Consider the following 25,970-nt stretch of genomic DNA (forward strand, 5'->3'; position numbering starts at 1 on the left):
TAATTGAGGTGTGTTGGAATTTGAGTGTCGTGATGGAATAGTAGTTTGGTAGCTTCTTGATCTGGCAGTTTCCTAATATCAGAAAGAAGCCATGACAGATCATTTTTGCTGTGGTGGAATAGAGCGCAGAAATGGGGAGCTGGCTACAGCTTTCCACAAGGCAGTGGTGCGTGTGTTTTTGCTTACGGTGTCAGGTTGCCTGAGTCTGAGCATTTTTCATTCATCTGAATGTAAGATATTAAGAACACTGTAGCCACTTGGCTTTTTGGCTGAGATATCATTGTCTTAGCCACCACCAGTCCCTTTCACTTGTATAGGTTTGATTCTGATTGAGGTACCAGTGCCTTCTGATTTGTCCCGGGGTGAGTCTGAGCAGCAGCATTTCATTTGGATGTCAAGGATGATGGTGTGGTCACTCAGTCTAACTGAGTCACATGATAGTGCTGTATAGATATTTGAGTATTTCATTTTTTATCCTCCTCCTCCTTTGAAACAGGGTCTCATATAGTGCAGTCTGGCCTCGATTTCTCCTCCAGCCTATCTCTCAGGTGCTGAGATCAGAGGTGTGAGCCACCATGCCTGACTGATGTCTAAATTTTAACTCCATGCCCCCCATCCTGTCCCTTGTACTTCATTGAAAGAGACCTCTTCCTTTTATACACTTTGGTGCATGATCAGTGTGACCTGGTGGGGCAGACACAGGTAGATCCTATGTTGTGTTTGCTTGTTGTCATGGAGATCACTCAGGTTCATACTGTGCCCTAATTTCATAGACCACGAAGAGAAACCTTAGAATCTTCTAGAATTCACCTGCTTGGGATGTGAGAGCTGCTGAAGGGAATGAGGCTAGAGTAGACCACTCCACATCTCCCAGAAGAATTCTGCATTCCCCAGGTCTAAATTGGGACTTTTATTGCCTTTGTGGTTCATACTTTAGAATTCATCCCATTTCATTAAGCTATGCCTTGCACCAAGCCCTACAAACACAGATGCCCACAGGATTAGGGAGACAGTAGAGCAGGTTGAGTGATCTGGGCACAAGGAAGAAGCCCTGTTAAGAATTTGGTCAGGTACCCTGTTGGCCAAACCAAACCTGTGTCTAGCCTATGTGGCTTTCAGTCTCTAGTTTAAGGGAACAGAGAAGGTGCTAGTGTGCAGTCACATGCAGTGTGTGGTCAACTGAATAGGTCATACAGATAGGACTTTTTGTTTCTGAACTGCAGACATAGCTTCTTATGGAAACTTAAGAGAGTTAGATGATGATGACCAAAACTGTTCTAAAATAAGCTCCTGGGGGTAGTGTGATGGAGGTGTTGAGAGCACACAGTCTGAAACGAGCTCGTTCAAGCTGATCCCGATTCAGCTCCTTTCTAACTCTGGGACTTTGTTTCTGTTTGGCTGTTTTGTTTTTGGTAAGATGGAATACCATACACCCTGTGCTGGCTTTGAACTTCTGCTTCCACTTCCCAAGTGCTGGGATTACACACTTGTACTCCCCACCCTCCATGCCGTTTAACTGTGTGACTTTGGTTGAGTTGCTTAACCCTTCTGTTTCTTGTTTGGTAAATGACGATGGGAATCGTGTCCATGTAATGGATGGCTAAGAGGGTTAAAAGGTCTAGAGACATGGCTCAGCTGTTAAAGGCTAGGCTCACAAAAATACGTGATCAACACGTGAAAAGAGTACGTGGTGATTAGATATAATAAATGATTAATAAATATTTCATTGGCCAAACATTTATTCATCTTGGGTGGTTTTTATTTTGTTCTTGGCCTCTGTGTTTTAGAGTTATTATTTCACTTATAGAAAATAAAATGGGTAGAACAGAATAATACCTCATTTGGGACACTTTGGTGATCCATGGTTTGACATAGAAGCCCCAGATAGTCAGCAATAATTCAGCCTAGGTTTCACCTAGGAGGTCTGTTTGATGGCAGAACCTTCAGCTTCCAGCCTCATCCCCACCCGTGGCTTTAGACAGCAGTTCCAAAGCAGACAGTTCAGTGGGTCCAACCCCTGGTTCTCCGTGGAGAGCTGGGCAGTGGTCATGACTTTGATGAGGCCATTCAGTGCTGTGTGCTGTCTGCCCTGCAGCCTCTGCAGTCCTTGTCCCTGGCTGACTCAAAACTCAAGGCTGAGGTCACCATCATCATCAATGCCCTGGGCAGCAACACCTCCCTGACCAAAGTGGACATCAGTGGAAATGGCATGGGCGATATGGGAGCGAAGATGCTCGCCAAGGCTCTGCAGATCAACACCAAGCTCAGGTAGGCAGGGCTGTCCTGGCTCTGAGGGGCGGGTGCTCCTTCTCAGGAGTCTGGGCCTCCCAGGATCCTCACTGGGAAGAAAGCAATTTCATAACTTTCCTCAGAGTACTTGGTCAGGACACTCTTAAAAGTATGCATAGTATTTCCTCAGATGTTGGTCTTTACAAGCCCTCTGTGATGTAAAACCCTGACAGAGTGCTGTGGTTCCTTTTTCACTGGAGTCTTGAAAGCTAACCGGGGAGATAATAATGGCAGTGAGAAACAGGGAAACCTTTGTAGGTCACCCTGAGGAGCAGACCCAGGAGGTCTGTGTCTTTTAGTGACAGGCCATGTTTTAAGAGATGCATCCTCAGGTGATACAGCTCAGCAAGCATCACAGAACCTGCTCGCACAAAAGAAACCAACCATGAGATCCCTGGGCAAGAGTTAGTGGTCCATCACCGACCATATGTGGTTGTGGATCTGAGGCCTTTCCTCCACGTCCCACCTCTGTATAAAGACTTGAAACACAAGGGTACTGGAAGTGTGCTACTCAAGGACGGGTTCCCCAGGTGAACTAGTTCTCTGTTTCCCAGACTTGCCCTAGAGTTCTTGTACACACAACTCTTCTTCAGGACCAGCCACGCTTCACCCCATTGTTGTCTGATACGCAGAGTGATTGGGGTTGGTGGCTGGCCTGTCAGTCTGGTGAACGAAGAGCAAATGCCTGTTGCTCTTCCAGAGCTCTTTTTGGATGCTTCTCTTTCTCTAGCATGAGACAGAATTGGAACCCTCTGTTGAAACTGAAGCCACAAGGCAAGAACAGTGGTAGGGTCTTTGAAAGTGAGTGTGGGTAAAGCAGGTCCTTAGGCTTGGGGCGGTAAATCAGTGACAGATGTCAGGCTGGGGTCCTCCAGGCAAGTGAAGGGTAGTTTTTGTGTCCAGGAGCATCCTAAAACACCTCAGAAGTATACATGTTCTATTTTTCCTACATTAGTAAGTAAACAGCTCCTATTTTATAGTCTTTGCCAACAGAGTGAGTGAAGTTCTCACGATCACACCAAAACAGGATCATGAGAAAACAGGAGATAGAGCAAAGTTCCTTCTAGGTTTTGAGTATAGAGAAGGTCCTGTACTTGAAGATGTTTATGTTGGGCACATTGCTGGGTAGCATTTTTGGTCGGAGCTTCAGTTTCTATGCAAATCTGAGGATGCTGTCTGGAGAATAGATGGGCCAGGTCCTCTAGCTTTCTGGCTGGTACAGTCTTAAAAATTGCAATAAGTCGCCGGACGGTGGTGGCGCATGCCTTTAATCCCAGCACTCGGGAGGCAGAGCCAGGCGGATCTCTGTGAGTTCGAGGCTGGCCTGGGCTACCAAGTGAGTTCCAGGAAAGGTGCAAAGCTACACGGAGAAACCCTGTCTCGAAAAACGAAAAAAAAAAAAAATTGCAATAAGTCAACATATTTGTTACACTTTTGGTGTTGATTTTCAAAAATACTTATGTGATAGCTGTGTTAAGCTATAATGTAGGGGCTGATAGTATAGCTCAGTGGTATAGTGTGTGCTTAGCATGCATGACATTCTGGGTTCAACCCCAGCATCGATCAACTGATAGACAGAAAGAAAGAAAGCTAGATAGATAAATGATAGAGTATTAGATGGGATGGCCATTTTTGTTTTGATGAAACAAATGCATGTTATTCCTCATTTATATAATGCTGTTAAAATGCTTACAGGCCTGTCCAACCTTTGTCTTGTGGATGGCATGCTGTTGCATGAAGCCAGAGATAGCTATGAATTCTGTCCAATACACACTCTTAAATATACTTAAAACATTATGATATTTTTAAAAAATTAAGTAACTGCACTGCACAGCTTTTGGTCATGAGTGTTGTGCCAGGACATCAAAAGGTTGGATGTACCCAGACAATGTTGATTCGAAGCCATTTATCTCCAGTGGGACGATCATCTCCGCCACACCTCGGTGTCTGATCATTGATATGGTCTCATTTCCAAACAGGACAGTCATCTGGGACAAAAACAACATCACTGCACAAGGCTTTCAAGATATAGCAGTTGCCATGGAAAAGTAAGTTTTAATTAGGATTCTTCTGAGACAGCACTGCAGAACCAATGGTGTTAGTGCCTCTGACGGGGTGGGAGAAGAAACCATAGGTAGATATCGGCTCTCTGTAAACCAACCACACGGGGCAGGAGGACAGCGGCTCTGACCTGATTGAGTTTCTCATGTGCACAGCGAGGGTGGAGGTGCTGATCTGCCAAGGCAGATGGTCATCAGCATCACTGTTCCTCCTGAGTTTGTGGTCCGTAGACTCTCTGCACTGGGTTTACTTTTCTGTTTATCTGGACAACATGGGGGAGGGTGAAGGTGGGGATGAAGGGGGGGGGTGTATAGTCCAGAAAATAAAAGTGAAATTAATTAGTGGTGAGTCTTATAATTTTATTGCTAGGAAATTTTTTACTGTAATTGATAGCTACATTTGTTATTTGCTGTCACATGTACTTTTCTGATCAACGAAATGAAAAAGTAACAATACTAGACACGAATGAAAATAATACTAGAATCTCTTCTGTTTTGGCCAATGTCAATCTAAGAAATCAATCGAGTGTCTCCAAAGCAGAGAGGTATTTACAGTACTCACCAGAAGAGCAAAACATCACATGGAGAACCCATGTACCTCTGTAGTCCTTGAGCACATTCACAGAGGTTGAGGCAAGGCAAACAGGGCCACTTCAGTGAGCTTACTGGACCTGAGGCAGAACCTGACGTCAGCTCATTGATGGAGGTGCTGTTGCCAGACAAGACTTCCAGAGCATCTTGTCTTAATTGCTACAGCCTTAAAAAATGTTAAAGATGACATTTTCTTACTGGAACTTGTACACATGGACCGTGGTACGTCCAGAATTGGAAGGATTGTGTCACTATTTATCTGAGACTTGCAGGCAGGAACCTGCCCTCATTAATCCCTAGGTCTAGTGTGGACAGATGTGACCAGAGTGGGGCCTGGCTAACATCAGGTTCTAGAACGCTCTAAGCAGATTCTGAGCCTTGGAAAGGAGATGTTCTAAAACACAATGGGAGATGGGGGCTGCCACAGAGAAACCTTTTCCCCAGGAAAGGGAGGAAATTCTCACTGTCTCGGATCTCTGCCCACCCCCAGTTTCCTATGGCGTATCTCACTTCTTCATTTATTCTTTTTTTTTTCCCCCAAGGGAGAGGATAAGAGTTAATGGTCTTCAAATACTTTTTGTTTTGTTTTATTTTGAGACAGGTTTTCACTATGTATCCCTGGCTGGCCTTAAATCCACAGAGATCCACTTGTCTCTGCCTCCTCCGTACTGGGATTACAGATACTTGCAACAGTCCTCTTGCCTCTCTCTGCCTTAGAGTCCTGGGGTTACAGGGAAAGTACCATGCCTGGCTCCCTTGTTTATAGTAACACCAGGCCATTGCATGGTGTGGGGGAGGCAGCTGACCACATCCCAGCACACCACCCCCTCCTAGAGCTGTCTGTGACCACAGAACCACCTGTTCTACAGCGACTCTGTTCCCAGAGTAGGCACGGAGATCTTCACCAAGTTCACATCCCAGCAGCCATCCCCAGTCGTATGGAACCCTGCCAGCCCAGGCTGGCGATTAGGAGAAACCAGGAACACACCCTGTCAGCACTCACCATTTCCAGGTGGCTAGTGGTGTCTCTGGATCAGTCAGTTGTGTATGCTGTTCTCCGAGATCCCGGCTCTTCTACTGTTGTTTAAATAAGCCATGCTGGTCTGCAGTGGGCTACAAATTGGATGCAGGAAAGATAATACAAAGACGTATAGTCTTTTAATTCTGTTTGGCTGGTTCCTTTTATAAACAAACAACTGTGTAAAACAAAGTAAACAAAGGTAGAAATTACACTTGTAGGGATGGCAGCCTTCCTTGGTTCAGTTCTATAGTGAAGTACTCTATCTCTAGGGGGAAACAGCTATCTAAATTGTTGCTGCTAATAAAATGATTTTTTTTCTTGATTATTTTTTCATTACTAGTGCCTTATTGTAGGGGAGTTAGTTGCTAAGTCACTAATCCAGTGATAGCCACCTAAATGTCCATGAGATGGCAGCTCCTCACTGTTTGGAGATCTAAAGCATGACCCTGGTCTTACTCCATTGTATGTGAAGAATGCCCAGGTCACCACCAAATGGCCCAACAGATCTTTTTTTTTTTTTCCTGAACAGCATCTGTAGAAGTGGACAGTCACCTTGTGGGTGGGGGTGAGCAAGCATCTGTTGTGTTGGAGTGTGTTTCAGAGCAAATGGGAATGGTTGTCTGGGCACACAGCAACAGGAAGCAGGGCAGGTTCTGAGGTGGGCCAGGCTCTGATTGGCTGTTGTTCACCCCAGGTGGCTGTCCCCTGCACTCTTAAGTCTGATCAGCCTGCCAGTAGCAGTGACGTAACATGGGCACAGTACCCCCAGTTGGTTTCTTTACCTGATGGGCTCTGGCTGATGTATTAGGCAAGCTGTATAGTGGCTCACAGGGATCAGGGTGCCTACCCAGGCAGGCCACCCTTTTCCTCCAGGCTCATTCTAGAGGTGGTCACCTGTTATGGATGTATTTATCCAAAGAATGCCAGAATAGAGCAGAATGTTTTGTGGATGCTAATGGCTTGACATCTTGTTTGTTTTTGTGTTTCCTTCTTGTACCCATTTTAGTCTGGCTGTCACAGGTGATTGCCAGGTACCATCAGATCAGTAGATAGATGATACAATGAAACCATTTGAGACTAGGCTTTCTTCCTAGACTTTTTCTCTATCTTGTAGTCACAATGAGAAGGTTTTTGTCTTTCATGTTAATTCAGAATGGAAAGCAAAACTACATTCATCAACTTCATCTCTGTTTTGTAGGACAGTACAAATTAATGGGGCCAGCCAGCCTTAATGAGCATGGGAATTAAAAACCACTCTGCAGTTGAGGGCCTTTTGATGGCTGGATGACTTAGAGAGGTGTTTTGTTTTGTAGCCTTGGCTGGCCTAATACTTTCTGTGTAGCCCAGGCTTGCCTCAAACTCAAAGCAATCCTCCTGCCTCACCCTTCCCAGTACTAGGATTATAGGTACACACTAGCTTGGCAAGGATAAAAAGATATTCATTTGTGTGTTTGTTTGAGATAGCATCTTTCAAAGTAGCCCTAACATAGACCAAGCTGGCCTCAAACTCCCAGAGATCAGCCTGCCTCTGTCTCCAGAATGCTGGGGTTAAAGGCATTTAACCCCACTGTACCACTGTATCTGACTTTATTTTTATTTTGGATTTTTCGAGACAGGGTTTCTCTGTGTAGCTTTGAGGCCTGTCCTGGAACTCACTCTGTAGACCAGGCTGGCCTCGAACTCACAGAGAACCGCCTGCCTGTGCCTCCCAAGTGCTGGGATTAAAGGTGTGAGCACCACTGCCCGGCTGTATCTGGCTTTTAAAAGATATTCTTGCACCTATCTTTTTAGATCTAAAAACAGTGCTCAACTGAGGTAACAGAATGGCATTTAAAATATATGTTTTGTTCCTTTCTCCAGGAACTACACGCTGAGATTCATGCCCATCCCTATGTATGATGCCTCCCAAGCTCTTAAGACAAACCCTGAGAAGACAGAAGAGGCTCTCCAGAAGGTACTGAGCACACTGTGCTCACATTTGAGTTGTGTTCATACTTGTTCTGGACATATGACCGTGACTTTAACATAAAGCCTTTGAAAACCATGTATTCTTAAGATCATGACTGGCATAATTTTTGACTGGGTATGGAAAAAATAATGAAGCCTGAAAACTGACATGAACTTTTAGGCAGATATAGTAACATTCTTATAATATCAGCATGTCCAAATGTAGACACCTCCCCATCTTTGGAGAATGTGGGGAGCTAAGACATCTTTTGCTCTATGGCTTCCCTATAGCTCATCTTTCAGAGTGCTTTTTTTTCTTTTGGTTTTTTGAAACAGGGTCTACTAGAGCCCAAGGTAGCCTCAGACTCACTATGTGTCAGAGGATGACCTGAGCTTCTGGTCCTTCTGCCTTCATCTGTCAAGGGACAGGATTGCACGCATCCTTTGCTTTTTATGGCTATATTTCCTCTCAGTTAGGATGTGCTCATAAGTTCCATTTTTACTCTGATGCTTTTTCTAGAGTTTCTCCCTCTTTGTTCTCTCTCTTTGGTGGTACCATCCTCTAGCCAGGCTCCCAAAGCCAATGGGCCACCCGGTTGCCAGATTATGTATGTACCCTAAAGCTCTTTTCTCATTCTCCTGCCTCTGTGTCAATACAATACCTTTCTTCAAGACTTTATCTCCCACCATGATCTTGCCACATTTGGTAGCTCCTGTCTCTTTTCCATGTTAGAAGAATTACAGCATCTTTTATGGTAAACCTTCATGCCATCCCTCACTGGCAGCTTTTCTGATAAATAAAGCTTGGTCTCCCTAACATAGAATGCTGTTCTATCTAGGATCTGCCTTCTGTCTGCCTCCTGCTCTGTCTATTACCAGCTCTAACTTTTCATTCCATCCCATCTCAAGGAACTGCAATGTTGAATCTGTGGAAAGATTTAATAGTCTGTTTGCACCAGTTTTTCTGGTCATTGACGTTTGAGAACCATTGCCTTTCTCTGGTCAGGACTCGGCTCTTTCTACACTACTGTGCTTGGCTGTTGAGTTGAAATCTAGTGTTCCGAGCACCCACAGTGATTCCTTGGGGCAGTTGCACTCCCCTGACAGAGTGGCCTTCCTGGGGTTTCCTCACCTGACAGACTCTATTCATAATGTTCTGTTGCTGTCATCAAATGCTATGGCCAAATCCAATTTGAAGGAAAAAGGACTTAGTTTGGCTTATGGTTCCTGAGGGATGGAGTCCATTGTGGAGAGGAAGGCGTGAACACAGGCGAGGGAAGCATGGAGGCAGGAGCAGGAAGCTGATGACATTTCTAGCCACACACAGGAAGCAGAGAAGCAGAAAGGAAGTCAGGCAAGGCTGTAAACCCTCAAAGCTTTCCGTCCCCAGTGATGTACTTCCTTCAGCAAGGCTGCACCTTCTCAAGGTTCCATAACCTCCCCCGGATGCACCACCAGCCGAGGACCAAGTATTCACATACACGAGCCTACATAGGACATTTCTTCTTCAAACCACCACAGACCATGAGCTTCTTGAAGGAAAAGCCCATGTGGTTTTCAAATCATTCATTCTCCAAAATTAGCTTAGATCCTTCTTAACCATTTTGAATAAAAAAGAATAATAGGAAGTGTCAGGGAAAGATCTAAAATGGCAAAAGAAATTATCCCAGATTTTTGTATAGGGCAGTAGCTCACCTCTACACTCCCAGGAGGATCTCTCTGAGTTCAAGGTCAGTCTGAACTATAGAGTGGACCCTATCTCAAAAAATAAACAAAACCCCCAACTTTTTCCAACTTTGTAGCCTCCAGTAATTACTAAATTCTTCTGAACTCTCATATGTATGTGTGCATGCATGTGTGTATACATATATTATGTAAATGGGAAAAATTAAGCTATACCCTAATTATGTTTAGTGGACATCTAACAAATATGTTAATACATGAGCATGAGGTACACCATTCAAATGTTTATCATACATTAACATGGGTGCGGTCTTTAAAATAGCACACAAGACGGTTCAGTTTCTTCCCTACTGTATAGATGAGGAAATGGAAGGGAATGGCACTAAGAACTGGCTAGGATTACAGACACCCATTATCAAGCCCAGCTGAGAAAGACAGAAACTGAGTTCTGTTGCATGCAAGTTCTTCAAATGCATAGAGAGAGTGGAAAAGCATTAAAGAGGGAATTAAGGCAAAATAAACCAATTTTCTTAGTTCAAACTGCTCTAAGAGAGGACTGCTTCCGTAATGAAAAACTAGCAACAGTGTGCTGGATGTCAGTCATGATGTATGGAGACATATGAGGCGACTGGGGATCATAGCTGTGGTGACCTCAGGTGACTAAATGTCATTTCGTGTGGAGATAGGAGATGACTGAATGTCACAGTGTGGAGATGCAAGGTGACTGGGTATCTTAGTGCACAGTGACATGAAGCAAGTGACAGCAGGTGAGAAAGGACGGAGGTAGACCAGCAGTCCTCATGACAAGGGATTGCACTTTTTGTGAAATGTGTAATGCTACTTGGAAGGAGACTTGAATGTATTGTAAACTTGTATTGTGAACATAAAGACAAACACTGAAAAAAAAAAAAAGAATATTTGAAACTCTTGACCAGAAATGTTTCCAGATGGGTATTTTTTTCTGGTGGGTAGAACTTGGGAATGTTTGCTGGTGTGTAATGAAATTCTGTGGGGTTAATACCCAGGTTTAAATATGAATTTATATATGTCTATGTGTGTCTTGTGAACATGCTCCACAGGGAGTTTTCAACTGTGTTTAGTGCATTGGTGTTCTCACCACAGCCCATCACCTAAGGTCAGATATGAGTATTTCTACCTTAGAACAACATGCCAGTGTTTAGAAAATTTGGATTTTGGAATATTTCAGACTTTGAATTGTAGATTATAAATGTTCATTCTCTAAATCTGACATGCTGGAGAAGAGAAGAAAAATAAAAATCAGATAAATCTTTGGGGAAGACAAAGAGAGGAGAGAAAAAGAAGAAAAGCACAAATAAAAACAGGGTTACAAGTAGCAGCTATTCATCCAGCCCTATGAAGATACACTTTCCACAAAGGAAAACATAAAAAAGACAGAAAACCAGCAGTGGTAGTGCATGCTGGAAGAGTGAGGCAGGAGAATCAAAAGTTCAAGGTCACTTGTTCGAATCTTAGATGGTCTTTTAATAAAAAAACCCAAAGCCACATATCAGGGTGAAAGCTGAAAGATCAGCGAAGCAAAACAGCCAGCCAGTAATTCTTACCTCTACGAAATCCCCAGCCTGAAGAGAGTGAGTTCCTGTTTCCTCACGCCTTATATACCTTTCTCTGCCCAGACATCACTTCCTGGGATTAAAGGTATGTGTCACCACTGTGTGGCTCTGTTTCCAGTGTGGCCTTGAACTCACAGAGATCCAGAAGGATCTCTGCCTCCTGAGTGATAGGATTAAGGATGTGTGCTACCACTGTCTGGCCTCTATGTCTAATCTAGTGGCTGGCTCTGTCGTCTGATCCTCAGGCAAGTTTATTAGGGTACACAACATATCACCACAGTCACTCTTGTCTCTAGTGAGTTGGAGGCCTGCCTGGAATATATGAAATGGCCCAAACGAAGTGCAGGAGAGTAGAAGTGTGCTTGCTTGTGGGTTTCAGTGTATGTGTGTGTGTTGGGGGTGGGGTGCGTGGGTATTTTGTATCTTGAATTTATTGTGTTTTCATGCTCAACTGAACCTGTTTTCATCTTGACACCTAGATTCTGTCTTCTGTCTACTTTAACTTTTCTATAAACAAAAAATATATTCAATCTTTGTAAATTGTTTTTAAATGCAGATTTCCTTCTCTTTGATCCAGGACTTTTTCCTCTTGTGTAAGTCCTGCCTCTGGAGATGTCTGGAGACATATCCCTGGGTTTGGACCTACTCCATCTTGCCCCTGCTCCCATCTCCTCACTGGGACAATGCCTATTTTGACTCCTCCTCATGTGACCCTAACCAGGCTCTGAGCTCTTATTCCCAGGAGATAGGTTTACATCTTCTGTCAGTGTGGAGTGAAATCTCACCCTGCTAAGTTCAGTAGTAATAGGTCATGACTTACAACAAAGATAGATGGATCTTGTAATTCTTTTTCCCTTTAAATTTATTTTCAGAAACAAGCTTTGTGGGGCTGGGGATATGGCTCAGTCAGTAAAGTGCTTATTGCACATACATGAAGATTTGAGTTTGCTCTCAGAACCCACATAAAAAGCTGGATGTAGTGGTGTGTTCTTATTAATCCTGGCCCTGGAGAGGCAGAGACGGGAGGGTTCCTGGTGCTCACCTCGTAGCCAGCATAGCCTAAGTGTTGAGTTCTGGCCAGAGAGAAAGACTGTCTCAAAAACCAAAGTGACACTCCAAGTTGACCTTTGGCGTGTGTGGACACAGACACTGTGTACACATGACCATGTGCGCACACTGCATTAGTTAGGGTTTCCATTGCTGTGAAGAGACACTGTGACCACAGCAACTCTTATAAGGAAAATATTTAATTGGGGTGGCTTGATTACAGTTTCAGAGGTTTCGTCCATTGTCATCATGGCAGGGAGCATGGCGGTGTGCAGGTAGACCTGGTTCTGGCTACATCTTGATCAGAAGGCAACAGGAAGTCAACTGAAATACTGGGCAGTATCCTGAGCATAGGAAACCTCAAAGCCTGCCCCACAGTGACACACTTCCTCTATCAAGGCCATACCCATTCCAACAAAGCCACACCTCCTAATAGTGCCACTCCCTATGAGATTATGGGGGCCAATTGCATTCAAACTACCACACATGCATACACAAAAAGAAGCAAACTTCACATATTATTTTTCTTAAAACAACAACAAAACCATAAAGCTCCTTCCTGGCTTGGTTTGTGAAGCAGGATGGGTTGACTTGGGAAAGGTCTGGAAACAGGCCCTGCCGCCTTGTCTGTACCACATCTGTGTGAGATGAGTCCCCTGAATGAACAGATTGCTCAGGCTTTGGGCCCAGTGTGAGTCCAGCTGTGAAAAGACAGAGAAGGAGCAAAGGACCCAAGGCTGGCTGGCCTCAAGTGTCTGTCACTTTTCGGAACCTCTGTAGCAAAACATTTCCCGTGGATGTGTCACCTTGGCAAGCCGTGGCTGCTGGGAGGCAGTGAGAGGAAGCCCATGTGATCTGGCTCCACGGGGGTCTGCACTGGGTGTCAGTGATGCTTTAGGAGGGGGAAGGGAGCTTTCTTTTCTCCTATTGCCTCATCTGTGTTTGGTGGGAAGGAGCTTTGGCTCTGCTTTCTAGTTTCCTGGGATGCAGGTAATTACTGTCTGGGTTTTAATTGTTCCTAATTGCTATTGAGTAGTAGTTATTTTAGCATATGGAAAATGAAAATGAAAATGTAATAACAGTAAGAGCTTCACAGTTATTAGACATTCTTAACCAGGGAACCGCAGTGACAAATTAAAAGCCAAATGGTTAAGACACGTTATTAAAACAATAAAGAAGGGAAAAATAAACCAAGATGGCACAATTTATCCACTTCAAATCTTTTCTCTTTTTGAGACATCGTCTCAGGTAGCTCAGTTTGGCCTTTTTATCTTGGCTTTGTCATTTCTGATTTCACTGCATACGGTTGCTTCTTACGCGGTAGCTGCTAATGTTTCTAGGAAGGGGTGTGTGTGTGTGTGTGTGTGTGTGTGTGTGTGTGTGTGTTAACTTACTGGGCAGTCACACATACAACACTTTGTAACTGGTGTCTTAGTTTCTTTTCCTGTTGCTATGATAAAACACTCCAATCAAAGCAACTCAAGGGAGAAAGGGTTAAGGATGGCTCATAGTTCCAAGCTATAGTCCATGACGGGCACGCCATAGGCATAGGGGCTTTGGAGAGCTGCTGCTCACAGTACCTCGAAGGTTCAGGAAGCAGAGAAAAATGCTTATGTTCAGTTCACTTTCTCCATTTTATGCAGTCCTGGATCCCCTGCCCAGTGAACAGTCTGCCCACGACTGAAATGATTCTTCCCACATCCATTAACAGTAATTAAAATATCCTCCACAGGCATGCCCAGAAGCCCATCTCCCAGGTGATTGTAGATTTGAACTTCTGAGTCCTCTGCTACCACCAGCCCAGTGCTGGGATCACAGGCATGCATCACCATGTTTACATGGTGCTGGGGATTGAATGAAGAGTCTCATGTGTGCTATGTAAGCACTCCATTAACTGAGCCACAGTCCCTCAGATTGTTCTTTGAAAGTATATTTATTTTTTGAGATGGCTCTCTTTGTGTACCCCAGGCTGACCCTAAACTCACAGTGATCCTCTTGCTTCTGCCTCCAGAGTATCGAAATTGTAGGCTTTGAACACCACGCCCAGTGAAAACCCTCTTTATAGGCGCTCATCATCCTAACTAGTTCATCCTGAACTCTTGTTCAGAGTGCCCATCCCATGGTCTATTGATCTTCATAAACACTTCCTTTCCATCTGGTTATAATTTGTGCCTTCCCAGTTTTCAGGGTTTCTTGTTTTGTGTAGGACTATGTTTTCTTATTTGCTGTAACTCTAATAAAATCCAACCTGTTTTGAGAAACTATGAAAACATGGTAGCTTATTAAAATTAAAATATACCAAAGTTACTATTTGTATAGTTGTTCTTCCCACCTTCTCTCTCTTTTTCCCTCCTTCCGTCCATATTTTCTTCCCTTCATCCCATCCGTCCCTTGTCCTCAACCTCTTCCTCTCTTTCCCTTTCCCTAATTCTCCTCCTCACCCCAACCCCGACCCATACATGCTCTTTCTCTCTTCCCTTTCTTCCTCAAAATAATTTGCCAGGTGCTGGTCAGTTCTGGGGTGTAGATGAGGCTGAGTGTCGGAGGGCACCATTGTTCTCCTTGGAGGAGAATCACTTCTGAGCGGCATGGCAGTTAAAACTGCTGATCTCATGACACCCAGGAATGGGAAGCCTGAGCTGGCAGCAGCTGCCACCAAATCCTGGCCTATCTCTGTCAGTTTCAGAGTCACAAAGCAATGACTTTAGTTACCTGAAAGCTCATCTTCCCACTAAAAGTACCTCTGATACACTCTAGTGTCACAGCTCTGCCAGATCCTGTGTGGGTGGTGGGTCAGAGAGCTGCTGGTGTGTCTGAGCCTGTATGGGTGGTGGATCAGAGAGCCGCTGGTGTGCCAGAGCCTGTGTGGGTGGTGGGTCAGAGAGCCGCTGGTGTGTCTGAGCCTGTGTGGGTGGTGGGTCAGAGAGCTGCTGGTGTGTCTGAGCCTGTGTGGGTGGTGGGTCAGAGAGCTGCTGGTGTGTCTGAGCCTGTGTGGGTGGTGAGTTAGAGAGCCACTGGGGGGCCATGCTTGCTGACTCATTCTCTGACCACTTTATTCCCCAAGGAGTAAAAATGTGATCTTGAGAGATATGTGTGCTCCATTTCCAGATAGAAAACTATCTGCTCCGGAATCACGAGACTAGAAAATACCTTCAGGAGCAGGCCTACCGTCTCCAGCAGGGCATCGTCACCAGCACCACCCAGCAGGTAAGGGCACCGCTGTCTCCTCACGCTCAGCAGAGGCTGCCAGAGCACAGTCCCAGAGGCTTGGGAAGTCACAGTAGATGGAAAGAGAGGAAAGTGTATTTGAGGCAGAAAGAAGAAACTGCGTTAAGAAATGGAATCCTAGATGCTACTAGCTGAAGGGAATTTTTTTTTTTTTTTAAATTGCTGCTTCGTAAGTGTTAAAAATTGGGAGACCGTGAAGGTGGCGGCTCAAGACGGGGGGGGGGGGGGTGAGGAAGAGAGCTGAGTTTTATTTTATAGTTCATGGAATCAAATGCTAATTTTCATCATTAATATAGATGAATAGCAAAAATACATTTGGTACAGAAACTGAAGACAATGATTCAGGCCTATAATCCCAGCCTGGGAGTCAGAAAAAAGGAGAATTAGGAGTTCAAAGTCATCTTTGCCTATGTACAGAGTTTGAGTCAACCTGGGCTACCTAAGACCCCATATCAAAACATTAAAAACAAAACATACAAACAATTCAAACAATTTGAGATGAAAGCCACAGCAGAATCGAGCCAGGCGTTTGTCTCTGAAGGTTGAGAGACACTAACAGGATCTATTTCACTGTCGTGGTTATCTCTGAGAGTGCTCAGTCAACCTGCCCGCCTAGACATCTCAGCTGTTCACATGTATTACATAATTGGGAACAGTCAAGTAATATGTGTCAAGACAAATTTTTAAAAATATTTCTGACCTAGCTGGGCGGTGGTGGCGCACGCCTTTAATCCCAGCGCTTGGGAGGCAGAAGCAGGCGGATCTCTGTGAGTTCGAGGCCAGCCTAGTCTACAGAGTGAGTTCCAGCAAAGGCTCCAAAGCTACACAGAGAAACCCTGCCTTTAAAAACAAAAAAACAAAAACAAAAACAAAAAAAATTGCTGACCTACCAGAACTTTTGAGAAAGAAAAGGATTATTTAGATTTTGCTAGGTCTTAAAAATCTGATTTCCCCCCTGTTAGGGACTAACATTGCTTGAGTATTTTATAGCTTACTGTTACTAGCATGTTTTATTTTTTTCTTAAGATCTATTTTTATTTTCAATGGGGGGAGCACATATGTGCTCCTGAGTGTAAGTGCCCACAGAAGCCAGAAGAAGTATCAGGTCGCCTGCAGCAGGAATTACAGGCTGCTGCTGTGAGCGGCTTGGTCTCTGCGTTCTGTGACCCAAACTCAGGTCCTCTGCAAGAGCAGCCGTACTGTTAAGCATGCACTGAGCCATCACTTCAGCCCTGTTTTCAGTGTTTAACCTTCAAAGCAACAAGACTGTTAACATCATACCTTTGCTTCCTTTCCCTTAAAGAGATACCAAAATGTAGGCTTCTTTCTTAATCCAATGTCTTTCCAACCTCTTTCAGTTTGAGAGGGCAGCCCCCAATCTCACACAAAAAAACCAACAAAACACAGCCTTCCCCCCCTCCAAAAAAAAAACAAACAAAGCCCGACAAAACCGCACCATCTTTGGTGTTCGTTCTTCACATCAGATTCCCTCTTCTCGTGAAAGCAGCTGCACACAGGAGAGTGCTGTGAATGCTTAGCTCTGCCGTGGGGCTCATTCAGAATTATCTGAGTCATTACGCACTGAGTACATTGCCACCTTTCACTTCGGGGAGTCCTTGGGATTTTATGGCTAGCTATTTTCCTACTGGAGTCGTTTCAGCGGCTTCAGGGGAGATATACCTTGAAGTGTTGAGGCCTTCAAATACAGGAAGAATAGACCCTCTGTGACTACTGGTGGCCATGCCCCAGATGACCAGGGAAGACTGCCATGTTTGATGGAAACACTGAAATCCCATGGCTTTTCAGGCATTGGTTTTTGTCTTTATCTAGGATTTTAAGGAATTAATACTGTCTTTTTGCTTTTGAATTCTCCCCTTTCCCTGACCTGATAAGCCCTCTTAACCAGGTCTTGGGAAACTTTGACATGGTAAACATTCTAGGCCTTGTATACCTACTGCAGGTACCACCTTCTGCCACTGTGGAGTAGACTCGGCCATATACCATGTACCAGGTATAGTGCATGCACCGTGAGATTAGCTTTGTATTTAAAAAATCACAAAGTCAGGCCTGGAATTGTCTGACCCCAAAGAGCTGTTTTCTCAACACTCTTTCTTGAGCTGACTTTTCTCCTGGAGATCATTACTTGACTAACCTCCTCCTTCTGTAACATTCAGAAACATGACCCCTGTATGTATCCACTGAAATGGCTCTCAGTGATCGTCCTTGTCAGCAAGTCTAAGAGTCCTTTCTTACTGAGGCTGTTTATTGTTCTGGCTAGCTTCCAATTCCCTGTGCAGCTGAGGATAGCCTTGATGTTCCTGTCTCCACCTTCCCAGTAGATTATAGGCCTGCACCAGCACACCTAGGCCGTGTATTAGTGTTGACTGTGAAGGTTTCTTCCCTCTCTGTGTTGACATTGCTTGGGGGCAGAGCTATTGCCTTATTCAGAATTTTCTGTCTTCAACATCAGGTATACGGCTATATTTCTCTTGAGTAAAGAAATAGCCTCAGAGGAAAAGAACATTGCTTTCACAAAGAAGTTGTTTGGTGGAGGAAGTAGGGACAGTTGTAACAAGTTGAGAGTGACTCAGGATGGCATTTAGTATGAGTGGTTTCTATGCTTTGGTTCAGCAGCCTGGTAGCTCTGAAGGAGCCTGCTTGTCCCTGCAAGTGTAACATGAATTGGTTGTATGATGAGGTGGCTGAAGAAGCCAACTCAGAGGATGGAAGTGCGTAGTCCAGCTCTGCCCACTCCTCCTGCGTTACCATCCACTTTATTGAGGGGTTCAGACAGAGCAGCAAATTCAGGGAAGGTGTATCTCAACTAGGGCCAGCCTGCTGATGACCACTGAACTGTATCATCAGGAACACAATTATCATTAATGTAATGACTGGGAATGCTAAGACCGAAGAGACGAAGGAAGAAAAGAGAGTTATGTTTAAATACATGCACGATGCTCTCTGGGAACTCTTCAGGTTCTCAAGGGGAAAATGGAACATGTATGGTAAGAGTTGAGGAAGCTAGATGACACAGGTAAACAAAGGGCATGTCGAGCAGTGATAGACTAAACAGTTCTATAGAGTTCTGGTGGTCTTGGTCTCTTTTGCTGTTGCTGTGATGAAACACTCTGACAAGCAGCTTAGGGGAGAAAGGGCTGATTGTGGCTCACAGTTCGGGGGCTCATTCTCAGGGCAGGGAAGTTAAGGGAGCAGAGCTTGGCAGCTGCTGAGCATATGACATCCACAATGAGGACACAGAGAATGGTGGGTGCAGGCTGCGACTCAATTCCCTTGTCCGATGATGCAGTCCAGGCTCCCATCCAGGGAATGGTGCCACTCACAGTGAACAGGCCGTGCCTCGATGTCATCAAAATAATCCTGCACAAGCCAGCTCAGAGGCCAGACTCCCAGATGATTCTAGATTCTGTCAAGTTAACAAATAACACTGACCACAGCAGTCAACTGTTAATGTGTTAATTTAAGAAAAGAAAATGGACAATAGCAGTGTGTGTGTGTCAGATGAAAGAGGAAAGGTTAACGGGAAGGACCCCATTTGTGATAGGGTAACCAGAGGAGTCTTTTTCTACCCCCTCCTGTCATTGTTTTCAATGATATGCTTTAGGGGTATGACTTATAAAATGATAGTGAAATGCTTAGATTTCCTTTTTCGCCCCAAAATTTAACTTTGCACTTTGCCCTATCTCATCTTAAGTAAGCGCCTGTCCCATCCCTGGGCTCCAAACGTGCTGCATTTGGTTTTGTCAAACTCGAACAAATGCTTGGATGAGCCCTTGTGATATGAGTTTGTCTCCTTTGAAGAACTGAAATTTTGTTTTCCTTTTGGCTTTAAAACTGCTCCGTGTGGAGACCATTTTTGTGGAATTCATTTAAACACTCTCTCCTCCGTGCACGCTGATGTACACACTTCAGGGAGCTCTTTAGTATTAGTGGAGAGGATTGACTTTATTGGGTCGCTTCCACATGCTTCTTGGGTTGGCCGATGTGCATCTGGTTTATCTTCTGAAATTAGAAAATCATTCTTAGTAAGATGTGAATTATTGATGACCACTTTTGTTTCAATCAATATGCCAGTTTGAGGAGTAAAGATTTATGTCCATCTTGAAGCGTTTTAGAAACACAGAGTCAGCTCTCTGCAGGGCATTATGGGAATACAGAAAGTTTTCTGTTCCTGCCTGAAAGCATAGATTGGAGGTGAAATGAGAAACTGTTCACACAATGTTTCTATGAGGGGCTCAAGATAGTCACTTACAGGAAGTCTGAGAATGGTACAATGGAAGGATGCTGTGCGCATCAATGCTGCTCCTATTAGGCCCTTGTCAACAGGATAGAGGCTGTGAGAGGTGCTGGTTTACTGGATTGTCTGGGTAATGCCCGAAAAGACATTGTGATCCTGACTAGGAAAGGGAAGAGGAGAGAGGCGGTAGCACCATAGCAATAGACCTTCCCTCTGAGGTCAGAGTCCGTCCTCTGTGCTGTCCTGAGAACACACTCCATCCCTCCCCTGAGGGTCTCCCAATGTTGCCCTGGCTGTCCTGCAAATTGCTATGTAGCCCAGGCTAGCCTCAAACTTGTGGTGATCCTCCTGTCTCTGCCTCTGGAGTACTTGGATTACAAGGCCTGAAAACTGATTACAGTTATATTTCATTTTGTAGTGCTGGGATTAGACCCAATGCATCAAGCATGCAATGCACTCTCTACCAAAGAGTCACGTCCTCTTTGCTGAGGGCTCTGTTGTTTTGGAATCTGTAGGAAAAGGAAGGGAGACTTTAGCTTCCTATTGACACAATGTCAAATTATTCCAAATAAAAAGAAAAGGGTAATGTAGCTTAAAAAGAGAACAGTTAAACTTTGTTGATTCAACTGACTTATCAGATAGGGCAGGACACTTCTTATAAGGTCACCAAAGAGTGGACACTTTTCCTTTTATTCATTTATTTCATTCTTTTTTTTTATTCATTCATTTCATTTTATTCATTTGTTTATTTGTATGTGGGGGTGGGAGGTAGGCATGCCCATGTGCCTTGCATTCACAAACAGAGATCAGAGGGCATCTTCCCTGCAGAAGCCAATTGTCTCCTTTGCCATGTGGGTTCTAGGCCTGAAACTCAGTTCCTCAGGCTGGGCTGCATGTGCCTTTACCTGCTAAGCCATCTCACCAACCCAACAATTATTATTATTATTTTTATTTTGTGAGACAAGTCTAACATTCCAGATTGACTTTGTAATTGACTTTGTAGCGGAGGATGATTTTTAAATCGTCCATCTTCCAACTGCCTAGCTAACCATTATTTTTTAAGACCATAAAATAGACGATGTTTAGCTGTGATGACGATGCCAGAGGAAGCTTTGGAAGAACACTGTGACTGCCGTTTCCTTGAGATGAATCTACTTCACTTTCTGCTGTCTACCCTCACTTGGCTGCCTGTAAAAAACAGAGGTTATTTCAGCCCATGGTCCCAGAGGTTGTGAGGACCAGAAGTGAGACCCTGAGAAAAGGATACCCATTCCACATGACACCCACCAGCATGGGGAGAACTGGGTCACTCTAGAGCAGGTCTGCCCCGAGGCAGGTTTCAAAGAAGGATGTGGTAACCATCTGCTCCTGTCATTGTGTGTGCAAGGCTCTGCCACTTCCTTTGTGTTCTTTACTTCAATCCCGGACCCACTGAAAATGATTCAAGTCCAAATAGCTTGTGAGGCAAAGCTGCTGGGCTAGACACTAGGTGGCATTAACTTCACTGTTACCCATGCTAATATGACAAGACACAGCCCACCTTCATCGACTGAGATAATGTCTCATGTAGCCCAATCTGTTCTTCATCTCGCTTTGTAGCCAAAGATGATTTTGAACATCCAACTCTTCCTGTCTCACCCACCCAAGTGTTGGGATATCTGATGTGTGCCGCCATGCCCAGTTTATATAGTACTGGGAATCGAACCCAGGGCATCATGGATGCTAGGCAAGCATTATCCCAACTGAGTTACATCTCTGGCTGCCCTAACTTGCTTCTATGCTTTGGTGGTTCTTGATTTATAAAGGGAAGCACCTCATATAATAGAATTTTTAAAATGTCAACTTCCAGAAACTGTTTTGGTTTCTATACAACTGAGACCAACTGGCAGTTGTCAGGATTCTAGTGTCCTGTCCCCAGTCTTGGCAATGTAAAACACTGTTTGTGTTTGCAGCACCTCTCGCTGTGTCTGACACACGCAGGGCACTGGATGACAGCTAATGAGAGCCACTGTCTAGCAGAACATCACCGGGAGCTACAAGATTTAATCATTAAGATGATCCACTGCACAGCGTTCTTCTTAAGGGAGAAAAGAGACCCAAAGCGCCTTATTATCTTTTCCTGGAGTTAATGTGCCATTGGTTTCTTGCACGTTTGGTTAGACTAATTTAATAATTGGTTAACCTCCCTTCTGGAAGATGCCAGCAAGAGGCTTTTCAACCTCATGCATTCTGTTTTCTTGAATTTTCATTGTCCATTCTGTGTCTTCATTTCTGCACCAACTCAGATGCTTCTCTGGTTCCCACAGATGATTGACCGAGTGTGTGTGAAGGTTCAGGATCACCTCAACTCCTTGCGATCCTGTGGGGGTGACGCTATTCAGGAGGATTTAAAGGCAGCAGAGCGGATCATGCGTGACGCTAAGAATTCTAAAACGGTGAGTTCCTCCTTGGAATTTGTGAGAGTCTGTGTTGTGTTTGTCCTGTGTGTACATGGATTTCTAATAATAGGAGTAAGGAGCAGAGCATGGTGAGAGTTTCATAGTATAAAATTACGCCCTGAGTAACTGACAGCACAATACTCCCACTGTTACCTCTGACAGGACACATCCTTGGTGGTAAAATTTGGTTCCCAGGTTACTCACACCTGCAGTCCTAGAACTCAGGGGACTGAGGCAGGAAGGTTGGAGCAAGTTTGAGGCCAGCCTGGGCAGCATAGTAAGAGCCTATCTACAAAGACTTTACTCCCCAAAGTGTGACTAAATAGAAAATAGACTCAGTGTGAGTCAGAACCTGGGCTCTTCTGCTGTTGGGGTCACATAAGTAGGGTTTTTGTTGTTGTTGTTATCAATTTTGTTTGTTTGTTTTTACTTTTTGAGACAGGGTTTCTCTGAGTAGCCCTGGCTATCCTGGAACTCACTCTGTAGACCAGGCTGGCCCAGAACTCGGAGATTACCCTGCCTCTGTCTCCTGAGTGCTGGTAATAAAGGCATGTGCAGCCACTGCCCAGATCATATAAGTAGTTTTATTTAGTTGTTTCATTATTGTTTAACTTGCATTTATTTATTTGTGTGTGTGTGTGTGTGTGTGTGTGTGTGTGTGTGTGTAAGGGTAACTTGTGGGAATCTGTTCTCTCCTTCCACAATGTAGGTCCCTGGGATCAAACTCAGTTTGGTAAGCTTGGTGGCCTTGGTGGCGAGTACCCACTGAGATATCTTACTGGCCCCAGAATCACGACTTACAGATTAGTCATCAAATAGTCCTATGGTGCAATAATAATATATACTGAGCCATTGTCCTTGTATCCTGGCACAGAGCCTCTAAATCCCTGGAACATTCTAAGTGACAGAGGTAACAATAACCAAAACTTTTCAACATAGCAGCATTCATCTTAATGAGTGGCTGTGGAGGAACCAACCATAGGATGAACATTGGCTCTTCTGTCCAGTCCACACCGTCTGCCAATGGGAAGGCTAGAGACTGGGTCAGTCACCCATGAGCAGTGATATCATCAACCATGTCTCTACTGTACCTTTGAGGGAGTCTTAAAACAGGGGTTTAGATAGCTTCTGCTTGGTGCCATCAAGAGGCTTGGAAGCTGGCATATCTGGAGACAGCATGGATGCCTTCTTCCCCGATCCCCTGTAGAGCCTTTTGTGAGGTCATTTCACTGTCTGGTTGGGAAACCAGCAGTGGTGAGGAAGGCGCTTTCCTGAGATTCCTGAGGCATTCCAGCAGGTCACTAAACCCGAGGGCTAGGTGGTGGGGACCCCTTGACTTTGTGATCAGTTTTCTGTACCTGTGATGACCAGGATTTGTGACTGGCAGCTGAGTGATATAGTCTTGTAGGTCTGAGTCCTTTCTTGTGGCATCTGACGACAATCTAGGCAGAGAGTATCAGAACTGAGTGGAATCCTGGGACAATCTATTGGCATCTGAAGAGAAGTGGCATTACCTGCATCTTTGGTGACAAAAGTATGCTGAAAATAGTTGAACCCTCACATCCCAGACAGAGACAGGACTGTCGAGGACACTGACTGACTCCATGGCCTCAGAGCTGCTGAGGGGCAGTAATGACCGTGCTGTCTCTCAGTGTCACTGTGGTGAGGTGCTAACATTGCTGGTTTTCACCAAGATGAAGAGATGCCAGTAAAGAGCATGGTCCTCCATTTACTATCTGTGGCTCTGGCGGAGGACTGATGATCTCTAATATGTTTCTTTAGTTCTCCGTAACTTCACAGCGGTCTTAAGGCTTATTAACAAGGTTACTGTTCACCTTTCTTACAGTTGTTACCGAACTTATACCATGTGGGCGGTGCTTCCTGGGCAGGAGCCAGTGGCCTGTCATCCAATCCCATTCAGGAGACCCTGGAATCAATGGCCGGAGAAGTCACAAGAGTTGTCGATGAACAACTGAAGGTCTGTGGGTCCTGTTATTTGGGGGAATGAATTTGTGATGATGTAATTGTTTGATGGCATTCCATGCTGTAGCTGCTCGTATTTATAGGATGCAAGTGTGTATGTGTGTGTGTATTTGTAGTGTGTGTGTGTGTGTGTGTGTGTGTGTGTATTTATAGTATGTGCCTGTGTGTTTACACTAATGGGGAAATGCGTGGGTAAAAATAAATACAGCATCTAGTTTAGTTTATGTGTTTTAGAATGCTTTCCTACATAGTTAGTCTCACATTTGATGGCAAATCTCTAAATGCACTTAATATGATTGGTTATTACTGGTGGGGATGATTTCCATGTAGAGGACACACACAAAAAAAGTGCTCTGGGGAAGTATATTATATTTGATTTTGAGAGTGGAGAACGTGGTGAGAACTGTGAGCAAGTACTGCCATGTTGCTTACATGGAGAAGGGCAGTAGAGGCATAGCCATCCATCCTGGGCATGCTTAGGGATGGAGAAACGGACTTATCAGAATAGAGCTATAGGGCACCCAAATACACAGAGCTCTGCTATTGGCTTACAGACTGAAAAAAGGCTTTAAAAGGTCCCTAAGACTTTAGAGGACGTGGGTGACCTAAGAGCAGCTTTTTCCAAAGGTAATTTCAGAAATCAGCTGCCCAGAGATGTTTCTCATTCAGGATTCTTGTCTTCAAGGATGCCTTGAAGTCCTTTGAGTTTCTGTCATTGCTTAGTCTGTTTCCTTCTGCAGCAGGTACAGGAGTGGAGGCGCGGATGATCGACACCTTCTCAGTGTGCTAGTTAGTCTCTGAAAATCAAGATAATAGGGCCGAAAATGCTGTGGATTCTTAGACGTTAGTCTGTCTCCCTGTGCACATCTCAAAGACACACATGTAGTGTGTAAATTTTACTTACCTGTGGCTACTTAAATTTGGACTGAAGAGACGGGGCAGAAAAGAGCAGTGCGCTGCTTCTGAGTCTTTCTAGACCACATGATATTAAATTGCACTTGGATCCTTCTATACAGGCCTGCCTGTATAAAGATATGCAAGGGTCTGCCTGTATAGGGATGTGCCTGCACAAAGGTCTTCAAGGGTCTGCCTGTACAAAGGGCTGCAAGGGTCTGCCTGTACAAGGATCTACAAGGGTCTGCCTGTACAAGGAGCCGCAAGGGTCTGCCTGTACAAGGAGCCACAAGGGTCTACCTGTACAAGGCATATACTTTTTTATATTAGTAATAAACAACTATGTTGCTTATTTTTGACTGTAAAAAATGAAAACTAATGAAAAATGTTTAAGCAATACCAACAGTAAATTTGTAAAGAATTACAGAAACAAAAATCACATCAGATTCTGCCTAGGTACTCCGTCTTATATCTTTGTGACGATGTCATGCTAATGATTAGGAACCTTTTACACAGGGAGTCATTATTACAAGTGCAGTTCTAGTAGTGAGGAAGCAGCATTTCTAATGGCTGCATTAAAGATGCATTCCACTGCATAGATGTGCCTGTTCTAATTTCTGATAAGCTTTGTTAGAATGAATTTATTTAATTGCTCCATTCCTGGGTTATACTTTTGTATGGATTGGCAAACATGTCAAGTAGTGCAGGGAACTGCTCATTTATCGTATTCTTAGTGGCACTGGATACAGCGGGACACTTCTAACATTTGGAAAAAAAAAAAAACAAACAACCCATTGTATGTTTTTATTTCCTTAATAGCAGAGTAGTGCATAAGTATTTATTTATTTATGGTGCTGGAGCTTGGCCTCAGGGCTGTATGCTTGCTGGGGAAGCATTTGATCAGTGAACTACATACCCAGCCCTGTATTTTTTCTATTGAAA

At 44.3% G+C, this 25,970-nt stretch overlaps 1 protein-coding gene and 1 long non-coding RNA gene across 3 annotated transcripts in view; one reads left to right on the top strand and one right to left on the bottom strand.

Moving 5' to 3' along the window:
• Carmil1 (capping protein regulator and myosin 1 linker 1) overlaps positions 1 to 25,970 on the top strand; it is a 294,654-nt gene that overhangs the window by 212,565 nt on the left and 56,119 nt on the right. For both annotated transcript variants that reach the window (XM_059263261.1, XM_059263262.1), the window contains exons 21-26: positions 2,096 to 2,268; positions 4,269 to 4,337; positions 7,822 to 7,915; positions 15,339 to 15,437; positions 22,020 to 22,148; positions 23,998 to 24,129. In XM_059263261.1, coding sequence (XP_059119244.1) covers positions 2,096 to 2,268; positions 4,269 to 4,337; positions 7,822 to 7,915; positions 15,339 to 15,437; positions 22,020 to 22,148; positions 23,998 to 24,129 — 696 coding nt within the window. The remainder of the gene's footprint in view (positions 1 to 2,095; positions 2,269 to 4,268; positions 4,338 to 7,821; positions 7,916 to 15,338; positions 15,438 to 22,019; positions 22,149 to 23,997; positions 24,130 to 25,970) is intronic.
• LOC131911276 (uncharacterized) lies at positions 4,309 to 5,271 on the bottom strand. Its single transcript, XR_009379321.1, has 2 exons — positions 4,912 to 5,271; positions 4,309 to 4,612 (listed from the first exon to the last, which is right to left on the bottom strand). It is a non-coding gene; the product is annotated as an uncharacterized LOC131911276 (long non-coding RNA).

This window comes from Peromyscus eremicus, chromosome 5 (genome assembly GCF_949786415.1).
Source record: "Peromyscus eremicus chromosome 5, PerEre_H2_v1, whole genome shotgun sequence".
Classification (NCBI taxonomy): Eukaryota; Metazoa; Chordata; class Mammalia; order Rodentia; family Cricetidae; genus Peromyscus; species Peromyscus eremicus.